The sequence below is a fragment of the Microcebus murinus genome, chromosome 17 (genome assembly GCF_040939455.1).
Source record: "Microcebus murinus isolate Inina chromosome 17, M.murinus_Inina_mat1.0, whole genome shotgun sequence".
In the NCBI taxonomy this organism is placed as follows: domain Eukaryota; kingdom Metazoa; phylum Chordata; class Mammalia; order Primates; family Cheirogaleidae; genus Microcebus; species Microcebus murinus.
In genome coordinates, this window is record NC_134120.1 from 49,207,720 (window position 1) to 49,231,558 (window position 23,839).

Sequence of the window (23,839 nt, forward strand, 5' to 3'; positions counted from 1 at the left end):
GCCCAAGCCCAGCCTGGGAGCAGGAGCCAAGGCTGCAGCCTGAGTCTGTCCCTGTGGCTCTGCCCAGGGCGCCTTGACTGTCCCTGGGCTTGGTGGCCCACGCTGGGGTAGGTATCCAGGGAGCATGACCAGTGTGCTCACAGCCCAGGGGCCACAGGGACACTTGAGCTGCCTGGCTCAGCTCCGCAGCCCCCGCTGTCCCTTCAGGCCCTCAGACCCCAGGCGGAGGGCGGGTGGATTCCCCGGAGGGAGGGGGTGGACCTGGGTCTGGGGCTTCTCCACTCCGGCTGCGCTTGACAAGTACTTGGGGAGGTTTTGAAAAGTATGGGTACCCCCAACCCACCAATTAAATTAGAAGGCCTTGACATTTTTAAAAAGCTCACTTGCTGGCCAGCACGTTCTCCCAGGGGCCTTGGGTGATGGACGGGGAGGCTCAGGAATGCTCCCTGAGAACCTTCTGGCTTGCCGCCCTGTCGGCAGGAACCTGCTTTCTGCTGGGAAAATCCCAGTAGAGCTGTGGGGCTGGATAAGCCCTGTGTCTTCCCGCCCAAGCCCTGCACTGAACCCTAGGGCCACCTAGCGGCACCCACAGCCACCTCTGGTCACCGAGGTGCACGGAGATGTCCCTTCGTGAGCTTTCCCACAGCTGGAAGAGGCCACCTGATCCTTTCCAGCTGTCGCTGCCCACCAGGAAGGCCTCTTCCCCACTAGAGTTGAAAACGTGTCGGGAACACCGTCCACCTGAGCCCTGCGGACGGGACTGTCACCGAGCGGGTGGGGCCGGGGCGGCCAGAGCTCCAGCGACCTTCCCTAAGCTGGGCGCGGGCTCCACGGCAGCAGCCGCCTTTAAAGAAAAGAACCGAGTGTGTTGGCAGAGCAAGGCCTTCCTCACAGCCCGGCCACGCGAACGGCCGGCTGGGGTCTTTCCTGTGCCAGGGCACACGAGCCCGCGTTTGCTTCCTGGTCCCCGGCTCGGCCTCACCCGAGACGGTTCCCCACAGGCCGTCCACTGGCAGATGAACAAAACCCAGCCAAGACCAAACACATTTTTGCATTCAGGCTTAAATGCTCAGAGGAACAGTTTTTCTGAGATTACACATTTTTCTAGCATTATGCTCTACATGAGTATGCAAAACAATGGAGTGGCATTATTCTCTTTTTGGCATTTTCGTGGACCACACAGAGGATTCTTCTGGGAGGTGGGGTGGGGGGACCCGGGGCCGGTGTGTGCCTGGGTGAGAGAGGTGCTGGGGTGTGAGTTTGCCAGGTGGGGGGCCGACTGCCTTCTTGCCCAGCCTTTAGAGCCTTCTGGAACATCTCTGGGCAGGGCCACTTCCCCAAATCCGGGGCAGTTGCCAGAGAGGACCGCTGCCTCCGCGTGCTGGGAGGGCCGTGTGGGTTCCAATCCCAGCCCTGCCACTTCCTGTCGGTTTGAACTTGGACAAGTCACTCAGCCCCTGTGAGTCTCTATTTTCTCACTTGCGAAGGGGAAGATATAAATAGTGGGGCCTCGACAGGGGTGGGAATGAGAGAGTGAAGGGCCTGAAGAGAGGCCTTGGCACCCCTCCATCACCCCTAGCTGCCCTTTTTCATTTACTTATTGGGCTTTCTCTTCAGTTTTCCTTGCAAAAGGCCTCCCCTTGGGGCTACCAAACCCATTAAATCTGAACCTTTGAGGGTGAGACCCGGGCATGGGATTTTTTCACATTCCCTGGGTGACTGTCACCCAGGGGGAGAAGTGCTGCCCTGAAAGACCACAGCGAACAGGGACCGCAGTGAACAGGGACCGCAGTGAACAGGGACCGCAGTGAACAGGGACCGCAGAAGGAGGCTGCAGGTCTCTTGGGATGACACTTCGCCTGCCCACAGAAGGGATCCTGACACCCTGGATTTAACTGTCATGGATTTGATCATCAAAAACGTCAGAGGTTCATCGTGTTTAGTGATTTGCAGCTTGCTGGGCTGGAGCTGCTGGGCCGGCTGAGCCCTCCCTGCAGCTGGTGGTCCCAGCTCCCCCTGAGCGGCACACGCAGCCCCGAGGAAGTGACTCAAAGCCTGTTTCTTTCTGGGAGTTGGTCCCCAAACAAGGCCAGCTGCTAGCGCTGGTGTAAGAAACCAGAGAAAGTGAAGAGGTTCAAGGGTGCGGTGGTTCCAAGCCAGAAGATGGAATTTGGGGTAAATCAAGGAGGACCCATCCTGTGTGGCCATAGCTTTCGTCTGTGCTGTGAGCCAGGGCACCTGCGGAGCTCAGCACCTGGCTCTGTCCCTCTCGAGCACCCGGGGTACTGGGCTGTCGCTGTCTGCCGTAGCGCAGGCGCAGCCTCGCTGGTCCCTCTGTGCCATCCCAGCGCGGCAGCGAACACGCACTTTGCACAGTTCTGCTTGCCGATGCCTGTCATCGGCAGCATGGACCAGGGCGTCTTTGTAAAAAGGTCTGAACGTGGATAGTGTGGGGTGCCGCGTCCAGAGGCTCATGGTCCACTGCCTTTGCTAGCATCAGGGAAGGCGCAGAGGAGGATACAGGGATATCATGGGAGACAAGGGTGCGAGGGGACTTTCTTTAAAACACGAAGCAAAACAACTCTGAGTTACACCTGAAAAGATCCCCACAAAGCTGTGAATTGTAGAACAGAGGTTTGCTGGTGAAACAAAAACTCAGTTTGGGGGCTGCAAAGTGTCCACATCAATCTCTGGAACTGTGGGTGGAGATCATCTCAGTTGTCCCCTCCCCTGCTGTGGAGGGCGCGGGGGCATGTGGGGAGATGCAGGGAGCCCCTGAACCCCGGAGCCAGAGCCGGATGGAGGAGACTGGCGACCCCTCCAGGTCACCCCGGAGAGCGCGGGCAGGCCCTGTGTGCCCTGGGCCCTCTTTATTTGGGTCCAACCCCGGGAGGTGCTGGGAGCAGCAGCTAATAGAGATGCCTTCCCTTCCACCCACAGGTACAGAGTGAACTTCAGACCCAGGTACGTCACTCGGTACAAGACGGTGACCCAGCTGGAATGGAGGTGCTGCCCTGGCTTTAGAGGGGCAGACTGCCAAGAAGGTCCCAGAGACCCCGTGAGGACCCCCCGCCCCACGCCCGCTCGGCCGCGAAACAGCATGAAGAAAGCCACAGGTAACTTACTTGAGCTCTGCTGATACTCGTGGCCACCTTTAACATTCCCAGCGCTCCTTCAACAGTGGGGTTTACGGTTTACAATGGTGGGCTTTCCAGGTTCTTCAAATAACACACATAGACACCTGCAGTAGATGAATGTGGCGGACAGATTTATTTGCAGGAGCAGAAGTGATCGGTAGACAAACTTTCTTGCAAGTCAGTTGTTTTGTTAGGGCCAGTGCCTTCAAAATCTAAGAATGAAATGCTGAGGGGTTCAGCCTTGTGTAACTTGGGGGCACAGATACAAAGGGATTCAAATGTGATGATGCTCTGGTTTTTACTTAGCCCCATAAATCTGAATTTCAAGGAGTTACAATTGTTTTCTGTTAAAATAGATAAATAGAATCATTCTCATTCTGTTCAGGATGAGATATTTGCAAAGCTAACCCCCAAGTTAGAATTTCCCCTGTAGTTCACCTTTGCTTTTAGGTGTAAGACAATGACTTTTATGGATAAAAACTTTTTGGCATTTTGCTCTATGTCATCATCTTTTTGAGTTGAGTCACAATATATGCAGCCTGGGTTTTCTTACAAAATTAAGTGTTTAAGTCACCTTTTTTTTTTTTTTTTTTTTTTTGAGACAGAGTCTCGCTTTGTTGCCTAGGCTAGAGTGAGTGCCGTGGCGTCAGCCTAGCTCACAGCAACCTCAAACTCCTGGGCTCCAGTGATCCTTCTGCCTCAGCCTCCCGGGTAGCTGGGACTACAGGCATGCGCCACCATGCCCGGCTAATTTTTTATATATATATCAGTTGGCCAATTAATTTCTTTCTATTTATAGTAGAGACGGGGTCTCGCTCTTGCTCAGGCTGGTTTCGGACTCCTGACCTTGAGCAATCCGCCCGCCTCGGCCTCCCAAGAGCTAGGATTACAGGCGTGAGCCACAGCGCCCGGCCTAAGTCACCTTTAAATGATCACGTTTTCCCATGAAGTGTGTTCAATATTAAAGCTGATAGTATTTCCCAACATTATCCCTAAGATAGATTTAGTTAGAAAATTAATCTATATCAATTAAAGAGTGTTTCTAAAATATAGGAAAAATGTTTAAGGACATGTAATTTCACCTCCAAATGAGAACTAATGTTAACATTTTGTTATAGAACATTCCTCTTTTCCTGCTATCTGCATATACATTTTGTTAAAGAAAAATTCATTCATTCATCCCACAAATATTTATTGAGTTTCTGTATCTGGCAGGCTCTACACTAGGGACCTAGGATAAGTAGAAAACAAGGCAGACACAATCCCCAACTCATGGAAGATAAGCATTAGACAGTCATTGCAGTAAATCATGACGGGTACTGTGAAGGGGGGTGGGGCTGGTGGATCGTAATAGTTTTAGTTTTCATTTTATCAAAGTTTAAACATATATGTAAAGTTGAATAGCTTTAATAAGGACTAACAGGAAAAATGATCCCCACCCCCTCCCCCACACACTTTCCCTTCCCAGAAGTGCTTTAAACTCTTCGTATGAGTCTTTTGGAACTTATCTTACATCTCCTGGCTTCTCATGATGGAAGGTGAGGCTTTAACTCCCTTTTACCCACTCCACAATACACTTCCCTATACCCCCATCCTTTATATACAGTTAGATCATATTCTTATTTATTCAATATTCAATGTTTACATTGTAGTAATTTTGTAGATAATATTTACAGCTGAGCCATGTAGTGTACTATGAATAGGTTTTCTTTCCTACACAGCTGTTTGATTCCTTAGAGTTAATAACTGTCTTATGTTTTTCCTTTGCTAGGTTTTCTATTTTGTTATCCCTATTTCAGCCTTATCTCCGGTTATTTAAATATCCCCTCATGTCCAGACACGCCAGTTTCATCTTCTTGAAGAAATCTCCCTAAACTTTCTCACTTGCCCCACCTGGACTGGCCATCTTCTTTTTCTTTCGTTACCTGGGATTTTAACTTGCCTTTTCCTACTAGAGTCCTTGTTTCCTGTGTCTGCTGCTCACTTTGTCTAGGTTTATTCTCTTGTTTTTCTTGAGTACACCTTCTGATAGTTCCAAGTGAAGATTGCAAGGAAAGTAAACTCTTTGATACTTTATAATCTGAAAATATTTTTACTCTAGCTTCAGAATTCTAGGTTGGAAATTATTTCCTTCAGATTTTTGAAAACAATTGTTCAGTTTCCCTCTAGCTTCCAATATGGCTGTTAAGAAGTCCAAAGCCATTCTGATTTCCAATTTTTTTTTATGTGTGACTTGAGTGTGTTTTGTGGTCTCCCTCCTTTCCCCCTTCCCCTATTTTAGTGGGATTTTAGGAGGGAGGGAAAGGAACGCTTATTCTCAATCTACTATCATTATAAAGAACATACTATTTTTGGAACTTTTTACTTAATCTATAATCAACAACCTTCCCTGTCATTAAATATTCTACAGTATCACTTAATGGCTTCAGAAAATGTGATTGTTTGAACTCAATTGTTGGTCACTTAGGTTGTTTGTAATTTTTTACTGTAATAGATAATATGTGAATGAGCATCTTTTCCTGTTAAATGTTGTACTCATTCCTGATTGTTTACTAGATTAAATTTCTAGAAGTGTAATTGTATCATTAAAAGGATTCTGAGTATTTTGATACATATTTCCAAATTATCTTTGGAAAAAGTTGTAGCAATTTGTACAATCACCAGTGGTATTTGAGAGAAACATTTCCTTATATTCTTGATCTCCACCCCCCCCCCATTCTCCTGCCTTTTGTTTTCATTTCCTTTGTCCAGAATAGCATTTCAGTTACATATGATTCAATAACTTGTTTTCTTATTTTAGTGTCTTAGAGAGTAAAATTTTCCAGTATGGAAAATAAGGTGTTCTTTATAGTTCTTTGTAGGAAAAAAGATGCTTGGGAGTTTGGACATCTGAATTTCAGTCTTGATTTTACCACTACCTTAATTTTAATTAATAATTGCTGCTGTTAGGATCTTGTGCAAAAGTTTAGAGGCAGAAAAAACAATGACCATTAAATTCAAATATCTACAACATTCTAAATTTACTTTCAGTGTTTTTCATTGTAGTACATTAATACATTTTATTTAATTGTGATTTATGTTGTGTTTGACTTTTTCTGCTTTGCATGATATATCTCACTGTAGTTACCACATTAGTGCCTTCCATTGTTCCTTGTCTTCCTGCATTCAGGGGCATAGTTTGTTTCTTATCCTCCTATTGCTGCAGGTTTTGACAGTCTCCTTTTGTTTATCTATCTCTATATCTATCAGTTTATTTTCATTTTGTGACTTATAATTACCATTGTTATAATAATTTTTCTTCTTTTGGATGGTTTCCTTGGGGACATTTTCTAAAAATAGGATTATTCACAATTCAGTAATTCAATGTCTGTATTCTTCTTCTTCATTTTTAAGAGAAGGGGTCTCACTATGTTATCCCCCAGACTGGCCTTGAACTCCTGGGCTCGAGTGATCCTCCCAACTAGTTGGAGCTATAGGCATGTGCCACCACAACCAGCCAACTTTCAATGTTTCCTTTCTTGGACTTAGTGAATGTTACTATATAACGGCCAGATGGCTCTATTGGTAGGAAACACTAATAGAATAGTTGCTTTATTTCTCTTTGCTTTTTAGTTCTCCAAGTGCATAACAAGGCTAAACAATGTCCAAGAGACTCTTCTAGCATAGGGATGCTAATAAAAGTAAAAGAGAAAACATTCAGGCTTGCTTTGAGGACAATTTCAGATGATGTGATATCATATGATATCATCATCCAACAGCTAATGGGTGGATCTTGCTAAAGTGGCTTCTTGTGGTTTTACACCATGTAGTCAACCCTTGGGGTGTGGTTGCAGTTCACTAATGTGGGAATGAAGTGTTCATATGATAAAGTGGATGATGAATAGTTCCCTTTAGGGTGAAAGGGACCACTGGTTATTTGTTAAGTGCTTATGTATGGTTTTTGTTTTTGATTTTTGAGACAGTTTTGCTCTATCTAGCCAGAGTGCAGTGGCATCATCATAGCTCACAGCAACCTCTCACTCCTGGGCTCAAGCAATCCTCCTGCCTCAGCCTCCCAGAGTGGAGGCTGGATTATAGGCCTGAGCCATCGCACCTGGCGATGTATATTCTTTTAACAGCTCTAGGAGAGATTGTACTTTATAGATGAGGGGATTATTGCTCACAGATGTTAATGAACTTGCTCGAGGGCTAACAGTAAATAAAAAGAGCCAGGCCGGGCACAGTGGCTCACGCCTGTAATCCGAGCACTCTGGGAGGCCAAGGTTGGCAGATTGCTCAAGGTCGGGAGTTCAAAACCAGCCTGAGCAAGAGCGAGATCCCATCTCTACTATAAATAGAAAGAAATTAATTGGCCAACTATATATATATATATATATATATATATATATATATATATATATATATATATATATATATAAATTAGCTGGGCATGGTGGCGCATGCCTGTAGTCCCAGCTACTTGGGAGGCTGAGGCAGGAGGATTGCTTGAGCCCAGGAGTTTGAGGTTGCTGTGAGCTAGGCTGATGCCACAGCACTCACTCTAGCCTGGGCAACAAAGCAAGACTCTGTCTCAAAAAAAAAAAAAAAAAAAAAGAGCCAGAATGGCAGTAGGGGTGTAGTTAACTCTAAAGCCCATATTGTTTTCCACCACCACAGTAATTACCTACAGTTAGATAGATGGCTGGAGGTGAAGGTTTAAGTGTATTCTGTAGGTACCCCGTTTATTGTCTTTGCAGAAACTGGCTAAAGTTAGAAAATCTTAATTCACATCCAACCTTTTCTTTATTACAGACAATAACGAACCAAGCCAAGCCTCAGAGCCCAGGAAGACTTTGTCCCCAACTGCAACAGAACCAAGCCAGGTGGTAGATCCAAAACAGGGGCCCCAAGAACTTCAGGAAAAGAAAATCCAGGTGCTCGAGGAGAAGGTTCTCCGACTCACAAGGACGGTTCTTGACCTCCAGTCCTCCCTTGCTGGAGTGAATGAAAACCTCAAACATGCCACTCAGGACGATGCCAGTAAAATGCGGCCATCGTGGCTTGGCAGCCCGCACCCCCAGCCTGATGTTGCCACCGGTGGAGACAGAGAAACAGTCCAGCATCCTGGCGTCCTTCATGGTAAAGAATCTGGCATGAAGGACATCAAGTCCGAGTTGGCTGAAGTCAAAGACACTCTGAAGAACAAGAGCGACAAGCTGGAAGAGCTGGACGGGAAAGTGAAGGGCTACGAGGGGCAGCTCCGGCAGCTCCAGGAGGCTGCGCAGGGCCCCACCGTGACCATGACCCCCGGCGAGCTGTACCAGGCCTACGTGGACAGTAGGATGGACGCCCTGCGGGAGGAGCTCATGGAGGGCATGGACAGGAAGCTGGCCGACCTGAAGAACTCGTGCGAGTACAAGCTGCTCGGGCTCCAGCAGCAGTGTGACGACTACGGCAGCAGCTACCTGGGAGTCGTAGAGCTGATTGGGGAGAAGGAGACGAGTCTGAGGAAGGAGATAAACGACCTCCGAGCCCAGATCCGGGAGCCTTCAGCGCAGCCAAACTGCTGCGACAGCAAAAAGAATGGTGACTTCGGTCAACAGATCAAGACGCTAGACCAGAAAATTGAGAGAGTCGCCGAGGCCACCAGGATGCTGAATGGACGGCTGGACAACGAGTTTGACCGCCTCGCGGTTCCAGAGCCAGAGGTGGACTTTGACGCCAGATGGAACGAACTCGATGCGAGGATCAATGTGACAGAGAAGAACGCGGAAGAGCACTGCTTCTACATCGAGGAAACCCTTCGGGGGACCATCAGTGGGGAGGTGGATGACTTGAAGCACCTTGTCGATCAGAAAATACAGTCTCTGGAAGGCCGTCTGGGGAGCGTTCTCCTACAGGTGGCCAACGGCACTGACGCGGGATTCACGCCCCCGGGGCCAGCCCTGCCAGGCGCGCCCGGGGCGGCGAATGAACAGGTCGTGCTGGAATTAAACCGCCTGAAGGACAAAGTTCAAGTCGTGGAGGATATCTGCGTGCGGAACGTCCAGCCTCACGGGAGGGAAGGTGCTTCGCCAAGCGGGGAAGGCCCCACAGCGCGGGACAGCTGGCGCCTTTGGAAATCTCTCAACGACACGATGCATAGGAAGTTTCAAGAAACCGAACGGAGCATCCAGAAGCTCCAACAGGACTTTAGTTTTCTTTATTCTCAGCTAAACCACACCGAAAACAATGTGACTTACCTTCGGAACGAAATGAGCAATTGCAGGGCAGGTGAAAACGCTGGGTTGGGGGGGTTCACGAAGGTGGGTGAGCAAGAAAGGACAGCGGAGACCCCCCCGGCCCCCCAGGACCCGATGGCTCATTGCTGCGGCCGGCTGGAGGAGAGGTGGCACAGCTTCCAGGGCCAGGTCCTCTCGGAGCTGGACGCGTGCAAAGAGAACATGCACGGGGCGCAGAGGGACATCTCCGTGGTGGAGGGCAGGGTGTCTCACGTGGAGCAAACCTGCGGCAAGCTGGGCGCCATCTCGGGAAGTCTCGAGAGGATCAAGGAGGGACTCGGCAGGCACGTCAGCAGCCTGTGGACCTGTGTCCGGCAGATGAACGGGACGCTCAGGGCGCACGCCAGAGACATTTCTGGCCTGAAGAATTCAGTCCAGCAGTTCTATAGCCACGTTTTCCAGATTTCTACTGACTTGCAAGATCTGGTCAAATTTCAACCATCAGCAAGTAAGTTGAAACTTACAATTCCATTTCTTTTATGTATTTGCAGCACGTGACAGTGTTATACTAGATTTTGGACAGTTTGTGGCATTAACTAAATTCCATCAGTGCTACCCAAAGCATGGTCCATAGATAGGTGTCAGTTTGTGACTCGTTGGGTGCTGGGTAGCAGTGAGATAAATGCTAACACCAAGAGTACGTTTCTAGGAACTTTTAAAATAATTTGACATCACCTCGGCATTCAAGCATGTGATCTGTGTATTTTAGAAAAGTATGAGTCCACAACAAATTGGAAATGAAAAAGGAAAACTGGTTCTTCGCGGCAGATGGTAGAATGTGATCGGCACGATCATGTTGGTGAGCTTGGCGCTGCGGTCAGATTGGTGGCATACCAACTTGGGGCGCCGGTGGGTGTTGCTGTCCCGTCTTCTGCCTGGGGGAGTCTCCTAATCTGGTCACCTCTCTACAAGCATCGCTGTTTGTGTCATTATAATCTTTGTCGTTACCATCTTAGGGCCACCCCCATTCCCTCAAATCCAGGGCTTAGGTGACGGTGGACAGGACTTTGTCATATTCATTGCCAGAGGCACAGGATTGTGGATGAAAGTGGGAACTGTTAAAACCTGCAGCGCCTGGATCCAGCAAGCTCATCAGCGGCGCTGAGAGCAGCGCTTGCTACATCTCAGACTCGCAGCAGATGTCTGATGAATGAGTGAATGGTCCCTTTATAGTTTTGAGTAACATATGCAATAGAGTTAAATATTTTTGTTCCTTCAGGGCTGACCACATAGTCCCTGAAGGACAGAGCTCCTCTTGCACCTGGGTTCTCTCTCTGAGATGCCTCAGTAACGAGCAGCCTTCTCGGACTGCAGACGGGTGAAAGGAGCGAAGCGGGAGCTCACGTGTGCTGAGCACTTTCCGTCCCGGCCTGGGGTAGTCCCTTCAGGGACAGCGTTTTGGCCCACCACAACCTCACAGAGAAGGCATGCTGTTCTCCAGAGGGAAAGTGTGTCCAAAGTCACACCGTGTCAAGTGGTGGAGGCAGGATTGGAACCCAGGCCGGGCTGCATCCAAGGACTGTTGTCTTCCAGAACAGCCCACGGCTCCTTCGCGTCTCCCGGAGCTGAGCGCAGACTGGCCTGGTCCACAGGCGCTTTGGAGGGCCAGCCTTGTGCCCACAAGGGACCCGTTTCCTGACCACCCCAACCACCCCCGTCCTTGCTGCCTTTCCTCCCGTCCTCCGCGTCTGGGCTCTCAGCTCCGGGCGACACCCTGAGCTGAGACCTCACAGCCTCCGTGAGCCTGTGGGATGTTGCGATGGGTCCCAGCCGAGACGTGAAGCCCGAGGGGGAAGGTTACGGCACGGCAGGCAGATGAGTCCCAGCCTGGCCGAGGAGAGCCTGGGCCGGTCCCGACCCTCTGGGGAGGGTCCCCAGAGCCCTGTGCTTATCTTGCAGATAAGGAGTCACCCGGCCGAAGGGGACCAGGGGCCAGCCTGCTGCGCCACGCTATTTATAACCCGCCCCTCCTCCCCAGGCCCACTCAGCTCCTGTATCTCTGGAATGTCGAGTAAAGGTCACAAGCCTGTGTGTGTTCATAGAGCGGTTTGTCCCCTGTGGCGACAATGCTGTCTGGGCTGTGCTTTGTAATAACAGATTAAACCAGATATTTCCAGTTGATTTGCAACTGTGTGGCAGCGTGGGAAGCCGTGTACACACTTTCCCATTTGTCTGTTGCAGTAGGGGCTGGAGGTGAATGCCTTTAAAGAGAACGTGGCTTCTAGAACATTATCCTTTTGGACTGAACGCATTGCTGCGACTGTAGACAGCATGGACTTTCGAGAATTGCACTGATTGGAAAGATCCAGAAATAAACAAGAGGTCCTCACGCGTCCTTGTATGGCATCCAGGTCTGGGAGAGGGAACCTGAATATCAGAGGTCCCTGGGGAACGTGGAGCTAAGATCACAATGACAGTCGCACGTGCATCAGTTAAGTCAGCAGAACACTTGCTGGGCACCTACTGTGGCCGGGCTGTGTGCAGGGCATGGAGAAGAGAAGGCACGATCCTAACCCTCAAGCATTTTCGGTCACAGTGGGATAGAGACACACAGGTCTGCAGAGAGAACGAATGAGATTGCGAAAGCCCAGTGAGGGGCGCAGGGGTTTGGACTTCCAGTTCATAAGATCTTATTGGGCCTCTATTATGTGGCAGGCAATGGCTGTGCGTGGGGTATGTGGGTGACATGACAGTCTGGTGGGGAAACAAGCACACACAGGTGGCCACGGGAATGGGGCGCACATGGACCACACTGGGCATGAGGAGAAGCACCCGGGCCACTGAGGAAGTCAGGGAGGGCTTCTAAGGGGAGCGGGCCCTGCCCTGAGCCCTCAAAGTTGAGTAGGTGTTTACTGAGCAGTGTTCAGAGGCTGGCAGGATGAGGAGTGAGGGGAGATGATGGGAGAAACTTCCAGAAGGAGGTGTTACTGGATCTGATGATTTGAGGGCTGGGTAGGATTCAGAAAGCAGGATGGGAGGGTATTACTGGTGAGGGCTTGGTGTGAACGGATCAGTTGTTTACTGCCGTGCAACAACTTACCACAAATCTTGGTGGCTTAAAACAACAAAGATGTATTATTTTCCATTATTCTGTGGGTCAGGAATTCAGGCAGGGCTTGGCGTAGCGGTTCTTCTGCTGTATGTGGTGTCAGCTTGACTCTCCCACTCAGTTTGCAGTTGACTAGAAGGTTCAGGAAGACTCAGTCAAATGTCTGGTGCCTCGGTGCTCCTCCGCATGGTCTCTCTCGCCACGTGGCTACTTGGCTTCCTCACAGCCTGGTGGTCTTGAGTAGTTGGACTTACGGCGACTGGCTCATGAAGGGCAGCAAAGCGGCTGGGCCCAGAGCTGGAGTGCCATCACTTCTGCCTCATTCTGCTGGTCGGAGCAGCTTGGCTCCTGAAGGGGGATGTGGTTCGTACATGCGGGCAAGGAAGGGGTATTAATGGTGGTCTTCATAACCATGGGGTTCAGAGGTGAGGATGTGTGACAGGTTTGGACCACTGACCACATTGCTGGGTCAGGGATACACACTCGGTGCTTCTACTCGGTTCACTGCCCATTCACGGATCCTGTTCTGCTCTTCGGAAGCATTGCTGAGGGGGCTGAACTGTCCCGGAGGCAGCCGGGGGCTGGAAGAAGGCGTTTCAGCTGACGCTCAGATAGACCCAAGTCCTTCCATTAGTGCAGATATTCATCCCTGGGGTTTAAAGGGATGTTTGATTATTATTGTTTTTGGACAAAAGGTCCATGGATTCCACCTAGGACTCTGAGGGGTGTCTGACTTCCAAAAGACAAAGAACCACTGTCTCATGCTGTCACTTTCTCTCCTTCAGCTCGGTCAGGTGGGTGTGATGCCCTCTCCTAACACTCCAACCCATGCAGCCGCACATCCATTCGTTCCACAGCTATTTACCAAGCCACGTCTTGGTGCTGCGCTTGCAGCCCTCGCAGACCTTGCACTCGAGCGGGGAAGGCAGACAGTGCCCGGCCATACATTGAAGACCTGATTTCAGTTGGCTGTCAGTGAAAACAGAGCAAAGCGACAGAGAATGGGGGACAGGGGTCTATTTTAGGTGCTGCCGTGGAGATGCCATTTGCACAAAGAGGTGAATAAGGCGAGGCTCTGCAGAGATCCATGTGAGAAAATGTTCCTGACAGCGGGAATGGAATGTTCAAAGGTCCTGGGGCAGGAATGAGTTTGCCCTTTTGAAAAACTCAGAATTTCAGTTTGGCCTAGTATATGAGCAAGGCAGGAGGACATCTGCAGTGAGGTCGAAGAGAGGCTAGAGCCGGATCAGGCAGGGCTTGAGAGCTATGATGAGGGATTTGAATTTTAAGTTCCATGAGAAACTATTGAAGGATTTGGGGCCCGGAAGCGATTATTTCTCAGGTTTGAAAACGCAGCTCATCTACGCTAGCTCGGTGACTTTGGGAAAGTTATCTTTGTACCTAACGCCTCCATTTCTTCATCTATAAATTGGAAGTAATAAGAATGGGCTGGCGCAGTGGCTCACGCCTGTAATCCTAGCACTTTGGGAGGCCAAGGCAGGAGGATCACTTGAGAGCAGAAGTTGGAGACCAGCCTAAGCAAGAGCGGCACCCTGTCTCTACCAAAGATAGAAAAATTAGCTGGGCGTGGTGGCGCATGCCTGTAGTCCCAGCCACTGGGAAGGCCAAGGCTGGAGGATCGCCTGAGCTCAGGAGTTTGAGGTTGCTGTGAGCTGTGATGCTGCTGAACTCTAGCCAGGGCGACAGAGCAAGACTCTGTCCCTCCCCTCAAAAAGGAATAATGACACCTACCTCAAGAAGTTGGTACGGGATTAACACTTACAAGTATAGTGCCTGGCAGTTGGTAATCACTCAATAAGTATTACTTATTAGCTTTGTGCCCTGCAGTGGGTGTTTAGTCTGCTCCTGGCTGAGCTTTCCTCCCTTTCTCTTGCTCTGAACCTCTGGCCTCAGAGGAGGGACAGAGCCCGGGAATCCACCCCGCAGAGCGAGAGGGGTGGGGGAGGCCGTAGATGGCCACAGGGCGTTTTCCCTCTTTTCTTTTTCTTCTTTTGTAAATTAGCAGTCAGGCACTGAGTGTAAAAAGCCTAGAAATCTCTCCTCCCAGCAGTCACACGTTCCTGTACAAACACTTTTGCTGACCAGAGCTCATCACTACGAACAAGTCAGGCTCCAAGTGAAAAGGAGGCTCCTACGCCCTTTGCCCCCCGCGCATTGAGGCCACGGACCTAGCCTGCCCTCCGGATGCACGTGGCCCCGCTTCACACTGTCACAGGCGGTGGCAGCAGCCGTCCTCCGTCTCAGCGGCACCCTCCTCCGTTCCTCTTCCCCAAGTCACCTGGCTTTCGCCGCACTCGAGAGTGTGGCTGTAGGTAGACGCTCACTGATGTCCCCACAAGCAGGGGTGTGTCCTGGCCTCTAGGGTCTGGCGTGGTGGGCAACCAGCAGAGGGTGTCTTCCTGCTGGGACCCAGGACCGCCCTGGGCTGTGAACCAAGCGGCGTTGGCACAGAGGCTGAGCCTCGGCGTTCCTCTGCGGTTCCTCTTCCAGCTGGGCCAGGAGGCGGGTGCTGGTGGCGAGAAGGATGCGTGGCCAGAGGGATGTGGCCGTGCCCAGGCGAGTCTCTTTCCCCACATTGTGCTTCCAAGAAGGGACGCCTGCCAGGACGCTGCAGTCGGGCCTCAGCACACTCCGGGGACATCACGTTCCCCTCTCCTGCCCCTTTCTGCTCACGTCTCAGGTCATTTTTCATCAGGACATTTCATTTAGGGTGTTACAGATGTAAGAATCCTATTGTTATCAAGTTGCTTAAGTTAAGCTGTAAGAGTGAAAGAGCATGGACTATTCAAATGAGCACTTAACCAGAAAGCCGGGCCAGGGTGTCACCTGACACCAGCATGCTGACTGCTGTGGCCCTCGTCTTGCAATCAGCTGCGTTTGGGGCCAGGTTAGGCCCAAGATAGCGTGGTGGTCCTAAAGTTTTAGAAATATGTAAAGACCAAATAAACTGCATATGTTCAGGCCATGCTGAGCTCCTGGCAACTCCCACCCTCTTACCCTGTGGGCATCCGGTTTCTGCAATGCTCTGTAGCAGGCGTGAGTGGCAGTTGCTCGTCTCCAGTGTAACCTTGAACTTAGAACTGCAGCGTTCTGAGAACTGAACTTTCCCATAGCTGCAGGCATGAAACCCTCCTGGACCTTTAACAAAAACCAGGAACTCCTGGGCTCACTCATGAGATTCCCGCTCAGCAGGGATGAAGGGAGGCCCAGGAATTTGTAATTAAATTTGGAATTATAACAACAGAAAGCCCCAGCTCTGGTCCCAGAAGTGGAAGGAAGGCTACCCCAGAGGCAGCAGGACACACCATCCAGGGCAAGCTGTACCCAGGAAGAAAAGGGGACCGGGGAGAGGAGATAGAATAAACCCGTGGCTTTGACGCTGCGCCGACTAAAGGCTGGCTGTGCGTGTGGCCCTTGCGCAGACCCTCTTCTGTGCTGGGTTTTGGTGTCTCTCTTTATGGCTTAGTAATGTAGCTTCATACTAATAGTAAGTCTCAAAATCAGGTGGATCCTCCTTTGCATTGCCATATACATTTTAGAATCGGCTTATGAATTTTCTACCAAAAAAAAAAAAATCCAAGGGATGCTGATGTTCAGCCAGGTGAGCCCCCCCCCCCCCCCCCCGCCAGCCCTGTGGGACTCAGTGACAGCAAACTCCCTTCCAGCCGGACTGTATCGCCGCAGATTTTAACAGGCGATTACAGCTGCGTTTGTGTTTCAGTGTTCTGTTGTCTGTACTTTGGAGAAATCTGGACCGTTTTCCTGTTTAGCCCTGTTCCGTGGGGCGTCGCTCTTGCTACCTCAGGACTGCTGTTATCCCGGCGTCAGGGTGGGCCCTTCTGCCGCGCGGTGCTCCCATGCGGTGCTCCCTCTCACAAACTTGAGGTTTATTCTCTTCGTTCCACCCGAAGGCAAGCCCAGCATTCAGACGGCCGTTTGCTCAGCGTAGGACTGTTCGGTGTTGTCAAGAGAACAACCCAGATGTCCCATCAGTCACCCCAGCCCGGTGCTCCTCCTGCCTGCCCACCTGTAGGCCACTCCGGCGGCCGTCGTGTCCTGCAGGGAAGGTCGGTGCCCGCGTCCGCACAGAAGCCCGTGCCTGACCGTGTTTTGCAGCCCACGGGGCACACCCACATCCGTGCTTCCTGCCTGGGGGACAGGAGGGCACTGTAGACGCAGCACGTTGCGTGGACAAGGACGTTTCAGCGGCTTTCCCACGGCCAGGCCTCAACCTCAGACCCCGACAGCTGGTGCCAGGCGTCCCCCACAGCCTCCGGCCCTGTGACCAGCCCCACCTGGCTGCCAGTACAGGGCCAGCCCCTCAGGGCTCCCGTGGGAGGACAGCAGGCGTCCCTGGTCACAGGCAACCCAGACCCCCGTAACTGGAGCAGGGCTGTTCACTCAGCTGCAAGGCACCGGGTTGTAGCAGATCGGCCTCATGGATTATTGGGGATCGTCTGAGTAAAGTCTGTGTTTCAGTAAAACTGAAATTGGCTTTTGCAAAGAGTTTTCCAGGAGAGAGAGTAGCCTTTAACACCTGGGTGTCAGGGTCACCCACGGCGAGGCCACGGCCCTGCCTGCCTGCTCACGACAGCATGGCCCCCCCGATGGCGGGTGGCCGGGCCCGTGGCTGGTCTGTCCCCACTGCTCCTCGGGAGTTCTGACGCGGGGAGCAGGCCTTGGCTGGCTTGAAGAATTCATTTCAAATGGCCGTTCTCCGAATTGGAAACACATGTTCGGTTCGGAGTGCAGTCAGCTGCCAGGGACGCGTCCGTCCAGACTGAGCGGGGTGGCGTCTGGTCCTCGTCAGGACTTGGGGATAACTAACGCGTGCGTCTGGAGCCCCTCGATGCTGGGGCTGGGCCGGGCGCTGGGGCTAGGGCTGGGGACAGCGACCCAAAGCAAACCAGCTTCTCTGTCGTCTTTGCTGCGCTGGGCGGGCTGTTCTGGGGCGTCCGGCCCTGCACTGCACAGGCACCACGGCCCGGCAGACTTGCTGAGGATGCCTGGCCCAAGCAGTACCTCCGTCCATTGACTCTTCTCTGCCTTTCCCTTCATGTGTCAAGTCTGGGTGCTGAGGGAGTGGTGGATATAAGAAGGAGAACTTTCATTGTCCTGCATGACCCGGAACTGCCCCAATAGGATTGTTGGCACCATTAGGGTGCCCAGTTTAATGGCGGGCGGGATTGGGGGCATGGCCCGCGGTGCCTGTCATGCACGCAGCCTTCTTCCACTCACCCAGCAGCTCGCTGCTCAGCGCGTCCGGCCGGGCCCTGTGCCGAGCCCTGGGGGTTCCTGGAAGACAATTCAGATGCTGTCCCCAAGCACTCACCCCGGCCAGAGAGGGGAGACGGGAACTCTGAAGGAGCCCCTAGAGGCCACGCCGGTTCCCGATCCAGGGCAGGCGTGCGATGGCTTCGTGGGGAGGTGGTGTTTGAACCCCGCTTCAGGGCTGGGTGCTGGTTCTCCCAGCGAGGGTGGCAGAAGCGGCCATCTGGGGGTCGTGCACCCCGCAAGCAAAGGCACGAGGCCAGGGCAGTCCGAGGAGGGCTGGGCACCAGCACGGACGCTGACGACGGCCGGAGGAGGTGGGGACGCGGAGTGTCAGAGGAGATTCCGTCTGGTTTTTTGAGCAGTGGAGAACAATGGAAGATTTAGGGGCAAGAAATACGATTAGAACAGCTTCTAAAGAGCATTCTGGAAAAGGTGTGGATGAAGGATTCAAGGGCTATTTCAAAATTAGAATCAGCTGGCCTGAGCCACAACTATGCGGGAGGGAGGGAGGGAGAGAGGGGGAGATAAAGAAGGGAGAGTCAACTGCGCCTGGATGGGCGGCCGGGAGAAGAGGGCGGATTTCTTTCAGAGCAAGAGGGCTGATTTGAAGGGTTTGCTGGGGATAGGGAGGGCAATAAGGAGCCGTTTGGGGGGCCTGTACTTTGCTATTTGAAAGGCACTTTGCCGACTGTGCTTCGTTGAGGGTTGTAAGGCCGAGGAACAGCATTTCTTTTGTCCGGGTTTTGGATGGAGACTCGGCACTTGGGTCAGAGGCAGGAGCCCGTGCGGAGGGAGACGGGAGGACGGGAGGACGGGAGTGACGCTGCATGGAGCAGGTGCAGGAAGAGCCGGAGGTCAGGGCGAGGGCCCGGGCCTGGGCGGGAGGGGATAGGCTCACGCGTGCTAGGATTGGAGGCGAAGGGTGGAAACAGGCCCTCAGTGAGTGTCTTCTACAATTAAATTTTATAAAAATAAGCAAAACAGCACTGGGAAGGTTGTATTGAGGACCAGCTCCACCGCCCCTCCCCGTCACCCTCTCACGCCACAGAGGCGGCCCGGGGCCACCCTTCCGGCTGTTTCTCCGCCTCGATGCTCACCTGTTTCTAAATTGATTCATCGACCTTAGACGTGTCTGTTGGCTCCCCTCCTCCCTGTGCCCAAGACAGGTACCCTACAGCAAATCGATACTCAACCCCGATGCAGTCTGAGCCAAATAGCGTTCTGTGGTCATGCTGCTTTTCTTCTTGTCTCTGAATCAGCAGTAGTGTCACGTTATTTGCTTAGATTTTATGTACGTATTTTGGAGTCTTCTACCTTCCAAACAGCCTCTCAATACAATTTTTTTATATCATAAAAAATACCAGATCATTTGTCAATTCCATTTTTTAAAAAATGGGTGACCTCCCTCCTGGAATTCTTGTTCTTCCTGATCCAATCTGGGCTGGTTATTCCCTAGACTTGCTTTGAGGCTTTCAATCTGAGCCTGCCTTCCCTACTGTCCTGGAGGTGTCTTTATCCTCTCCCCGTGTGTGGGGCTCTCCTTTATGTCTCCTTTTCACAGTTTATTCCCTTGTTTCAGTGGAGCACATTTTCCAATAGCTTCTTAGAAAGGGTGCTTGAGAGATAATGCTTTTTATGTTTTTTAAAGTGTTGCCTGTCTTAAAAGGAATTCTTTACTCTCATAATTGATAGATATTTTGGCTGGGTATAGAATTCAAGGTTGATAATTATATTCCCTCAAAATTTGTAGACATTGTTCTCTTGTCTTATAGTTTCCAATACTATGTTGAGAACCCTGGTGATGCCTTTTTATATTTTTTTCCCTCAAAAGCTTGTAATATCTTCTCTTTATTCTCAGTGTTCCGAATATACCTTGGTTTGTATGTTTTATTCAATAACTGTGCTGGGACCTTTCATTTTCTTCAGTTCTGGGAATCATTTTTCTGATAATTCTCTTGTTACCACCCTATCACCCCCTTTACCCCAGTTTTTAAAACTGTTTTTCTGGAAAGGCTGTTTGAGAAATAACCTCTCGTGAGGCGTCCTGGCTCTGTGGGTGTGGGGGCAGCATGTGTTTGAGCTGCCGTATTTACCTTAGTGAGTTTTAAAACAAAACCAGACGAGATGGCTGGTGGAAGTGCAGTCACGGATTGTGTCGGGTCGTAGTTGCACAGCTTTGGAACCTCGGGCATTGTGAGCACCAGACTGATCGAGGAGGTGGGTGGTGTTTTGCTTTTGCCAGTGGTTTCTCAACCAGTCCTGGCTATTTTTAGCTGCCCTGGGGGAGTCAGGAAGGGCTTTCTGGAAGGCTGGTTCCAGAAACTGATTCAAAGGAGGAAAGGGATGCGGCTCCCGGCTGTGTGGAGGTGGCCAGCTCAGGAGGCAGGGAAAAGTGAACCAGGAGGTTCTGCTGCTGGAAATCCCCTCAGCTGGTGACGTGGGGGCTGTGGCCCAAGGAAAGGGCGTCGCTCCTCTGGGGCCTGTGTCCGCCGCAGAGGCAGCCTGAGCTCCCCGACACTCCCGGGCCAGCCTGGGGTCTCAGCAGTGTCCCTCAGCAGGCAGCTGGAAAGGCTGCCAGGGGTGACCCTAAGACTAAGATGTTATAGAGACTGAGGTGGTATCAGGTCCCTTTCAGTAATCTGTGACACGTCTGTGGTGTCTGCATGCCGTGAAGTCAGGACATTTTGGGTGCCGGAGCCAAGAGTGATGCCAGTGTGGAGAGTGCAGCCATGTGTGTACGCAGAGAGGCTGCAAGTCCCTCTGCCCTGAGACGGGTCCCCGAGGCCCCCTCAGCAGCTCCCCAGGGCCCGAGGGCAGCCGGACCCATCCCGCCTCTCGGGATGCGAGGCCGCTGTGCCCGAGCGAGCTGGAGCTGTCGTGTTGCTCCCGCATGCCCTGGCGGGGCGATGCCCCGAGACAGCCAGGAGCGTGGCGCTCGGTCCTGGGGCCTCACGGAGGGGACTCGGGACTGGAACCGGACGGTGCAGCGCGAGGTTTTTAACCCCATGTGTTCCTTTCTGCTTTCCCAACACGCAGCCGAGGAGCCCTCAGAAGCGCCCCAGCCCCCAGGCCGAGGGAAGGCCCCGCAGATGCCCAGGTCCCTGACCCCGTCGCCGGCAGAGGCCGCCACCCAGCCGGCTGAGCTGGAGCCCGCCCCGCCGCGGCCCGGTGCTCCGCCGCCCCGCGAGGACCCCGCTGGACGGCCGCACCCAGGCCAGCGGCCTGTCCTGCCCCAGAGGCCTCTGCGGCCTCGGCCCCCCGAGGAGAAGCTGCCCCTGCCGGCGCGGCCTGGCCGGACAGGGCTGCCCTCCTTGCCCGGCTCCACGGGGGTCATCATGGAGACCGGCGAGGCTGGGCCTCCGGGGAGGATGGGCGTGTCGGGGAGAGGCCTGCCCCAGGGAGTGGACGGCCAGACGGGACAAGGCGCCATCCCCAGCGCCGAGGGCTACGCGGGCGCACCAGGTAAGGCCGGCGCAGCTGCGCGAGGGCACACGGGGACTTCGCGGACCTGCAGGCTGCACCTCGGTCTGCCGAAGGGCCTTTGCCGTCCAGCGTCTCACCCTGGGGGCCAAGTTCCAAGGGCGCCAAGGCCTGAGGGACCAATTTATGCTAATCGGACAGGCAGAGGCTGGAGCAGCCCAGAGACGGTGCAATAAATTACAGAGAATTGCCACACAGGCAGCTCGTCCATCTTCCCAGCAGGAAGGGTCCTGGAAACTGCGTGGGTTGGCAGCTTGTGTAACAGCAAAGGCAGGTCACACGGCCAAGTGGTGAGGCCGTAGGGGTGTGTCATCCTGGGCTTTGGCACCTGGGGCAGCTTCCTGGCCTCTCTGAGACTCAGTTCTTTCAACTACAAAGTGAGGGTGGTAATCAGACCTCAGGAGAAAAGCCCCACTCGGTGCCTGGTTAGCGTGGGAGACACCAGCACCATCACTGACGTGGTCACGGTGGTGTCAGAGTGAAGGCAGGAGGAACAAGACAGGGAACCCACCACATGCTGGGGACGAACCTGGTCTTGAGCTCCTGCAACAGCCCTGGGCAGCCAGCATTAGTTCTATTTTACAGATGAGGAAACAGATTTGAGGCTGTAAAGTGTACACAGATGACCCTGCTTGGGGCAGGTCATGTCATCTGCCACAGGACAGTGCAAACCAGCCCCCTCTAGGTCAGACCAGGCTGACCATCGGGGACCGTCCCCAGCCCTGCCAACATCTGGGTGCCCCATCAGTGATAGCCTGGTGCACCTGTGGCCCCCGAAGCCCGCGGCTGCCTGCTGAGCAGACAGACACACATTTGCTCTCACCAGTTCTTTTTTCTATTCTTTCTCAGCCAACCTGAGCTGCAGTGATCACAGCTCTTAGGCAGATATTCAGTCTTTTGTAAGAGAACAGTTTGTCTTGTGTTAGTTCCATGTATCACAGACATGTATACTCTCTTGGGCTATCTGTTCATTCGCTCCTTCATTCCTTCTCGCACCCACCACCCACATGTGCGTGAATCCACGTCCTTCCATATAGCCATTCATCCACTTATCCACCCATTTATCTACGGATGTGTGCACCTAGCCAGCCATGCATGCATCTGTGTGTTCATCCACACATCCACCCACCCACCTATCCACATGTTCACTTAAGAAATACCGCGTTCAGTCTAGTTGAAGGCAAAGCCCTTGCACAGATAATGCTGTGAGAGGGCAAACGTGTTGGTTGCATGTGAGTCTGACACTTCTTGGCCTGGGCCCCAAGGCTCCAGCATCCCATCTTTCTCCTCCTATCCCTGCATCCAGCACGACTCAGCGCCCTCTTCCCTGCCAGGGAAGAGTGGGCCAGTGAGGGAGCAGTGGCAGGTGGCTTCCAGCTCGGAGTGGGTGCCTTGTTCTGTCTGTCCTTTAGTAACGAAGACTCAATTTGAGCTTCTGAGGAGTAGGGAGGAAAAAAAACTCAGAAAAATGAGCTGCTGTTTAGGATCTCATTTGACATTCCATTCCCATTTTGTTTTTCAGGATACCCCAGGTCACCTCCTGTGGCCTCCCCAGGTACGTCTGTGAGGGGTCGGTCTCCCTGCGGTCTCTGCCTCTCCCCTGCACTTCCGCCTCCTTGCTCAGTGCAGTTCACACGGGTCGAGCTGGGGCCCAGCCTCCCCCCCAGTACTGGGACAGGCCTCTGCCCACTGCAGTGGACCAACCCCCCAAGGTTTGCTCCCAGCGGGCCAGGGTCAGGCCCAAGACAAAGACTTTTCCCTCCTACGTCATCCCAGCTCCAGCTTCCCACGGGGAGCACTGGGTGGGCCTCTGCCCTGTGTGGTCCTGATGAGCTTCCGGGGGTGCAGGTTTTACTGGTTTGTGGGTGAGCAAGCAGCTCCCTAGACTTGTCCCCTTGCGTACCCGGCCCCGCCCCCACCATGTGTGCTCAGTCCCTGTCTCCCGTCTCACATCCTGGCCACAGCCTGTCCCGCTGCCCAGGCTCCTCAGGCAGGGGCGCTCCGGCACGTGGGGTGGGATGTGCTGCCCAAGTTCAGGGGAGATAAACGGGCCTGGCCCACAGGCCGTTCTCCAGAGGACAGAACCGCGCAAGAAGCGTCAACCCGTTCGTGTCCTTTCTCTGCTCCAGGGGTTCCGGTGCCTTCTCTGGTGTCTTTTTCTGCGGGGCTAACCCAGAAGCCTTTCCCCAGTGACGGGGGCGTCGTCCTCTTTAACAAAGTGCTGGTGAACGACGGGGACGTTTACAACCCTAACACAGGTTAGCGAAAGGCCCGTGGTGTCGTCTCTTCCTTCTGCCCACGTGCAGCGGGGCCCTCCTTCTGCTGTCCAGCCTCCTGGGATCCGGGCGGGAGGACACCCACTCTGGAGATGCCGAGCGGACACGTGCTGCTGTGTGCAGCTCCACGGGTTTCACACAGAACGTGCCCAGCTTGCAGGCTGCAAGCCGCATGGGTGTGTGACATTCCCCAGTCGTGAGGTCAACACCCCAGTCTTCATTCAGCACTCACACGGGAATCGCTGTTCGTGCATGGCTGGCTGTTAGGAAGGCTCTGCCGGCCCCAGCCCACCACGGCCTCTCTGGGGTCTGACAGTCACCCCGGCGGGGCCTCATGCTCTG

At 52.8% G+C, this 23,839-nt stretch overlaps 1 protein-coding gene across 1 annotated transcript in view; it reads left to right on the forward strand.

Annotated features, from left to right (window-relative positions):
• EMILIN2 (elastin microfibril interfacer 2) overlaps positions 1-23,839 on the forward strand; it is a 46,641-nt gene that overhangs the window by 21,074 nt on the left and 1,728 nt on the right. Inside the window, exons 3-7 of the mRNA XM_012746150.3 lie at positions 2,941-3,116; positions 7,929-9,845; positions 20,778-21,203; positions 22,744-22,776; positions 23,351-23,479. Coding sequence (XP_012601604.2) covers positions 2,941-3,116; positions 7,929-9,845; positions 20,778-21,203; positions 22,744-22,776; positions 23,351-23,479 — 2,681 coding nt within the window. The remainder of the gene's footprint in view (positions 1-2,940; positions 3,117-7,928; positions 9,846-20,777; positions 21,204-22,743; positions 22,777-23,350; positions 23,480-23,839) is intronic.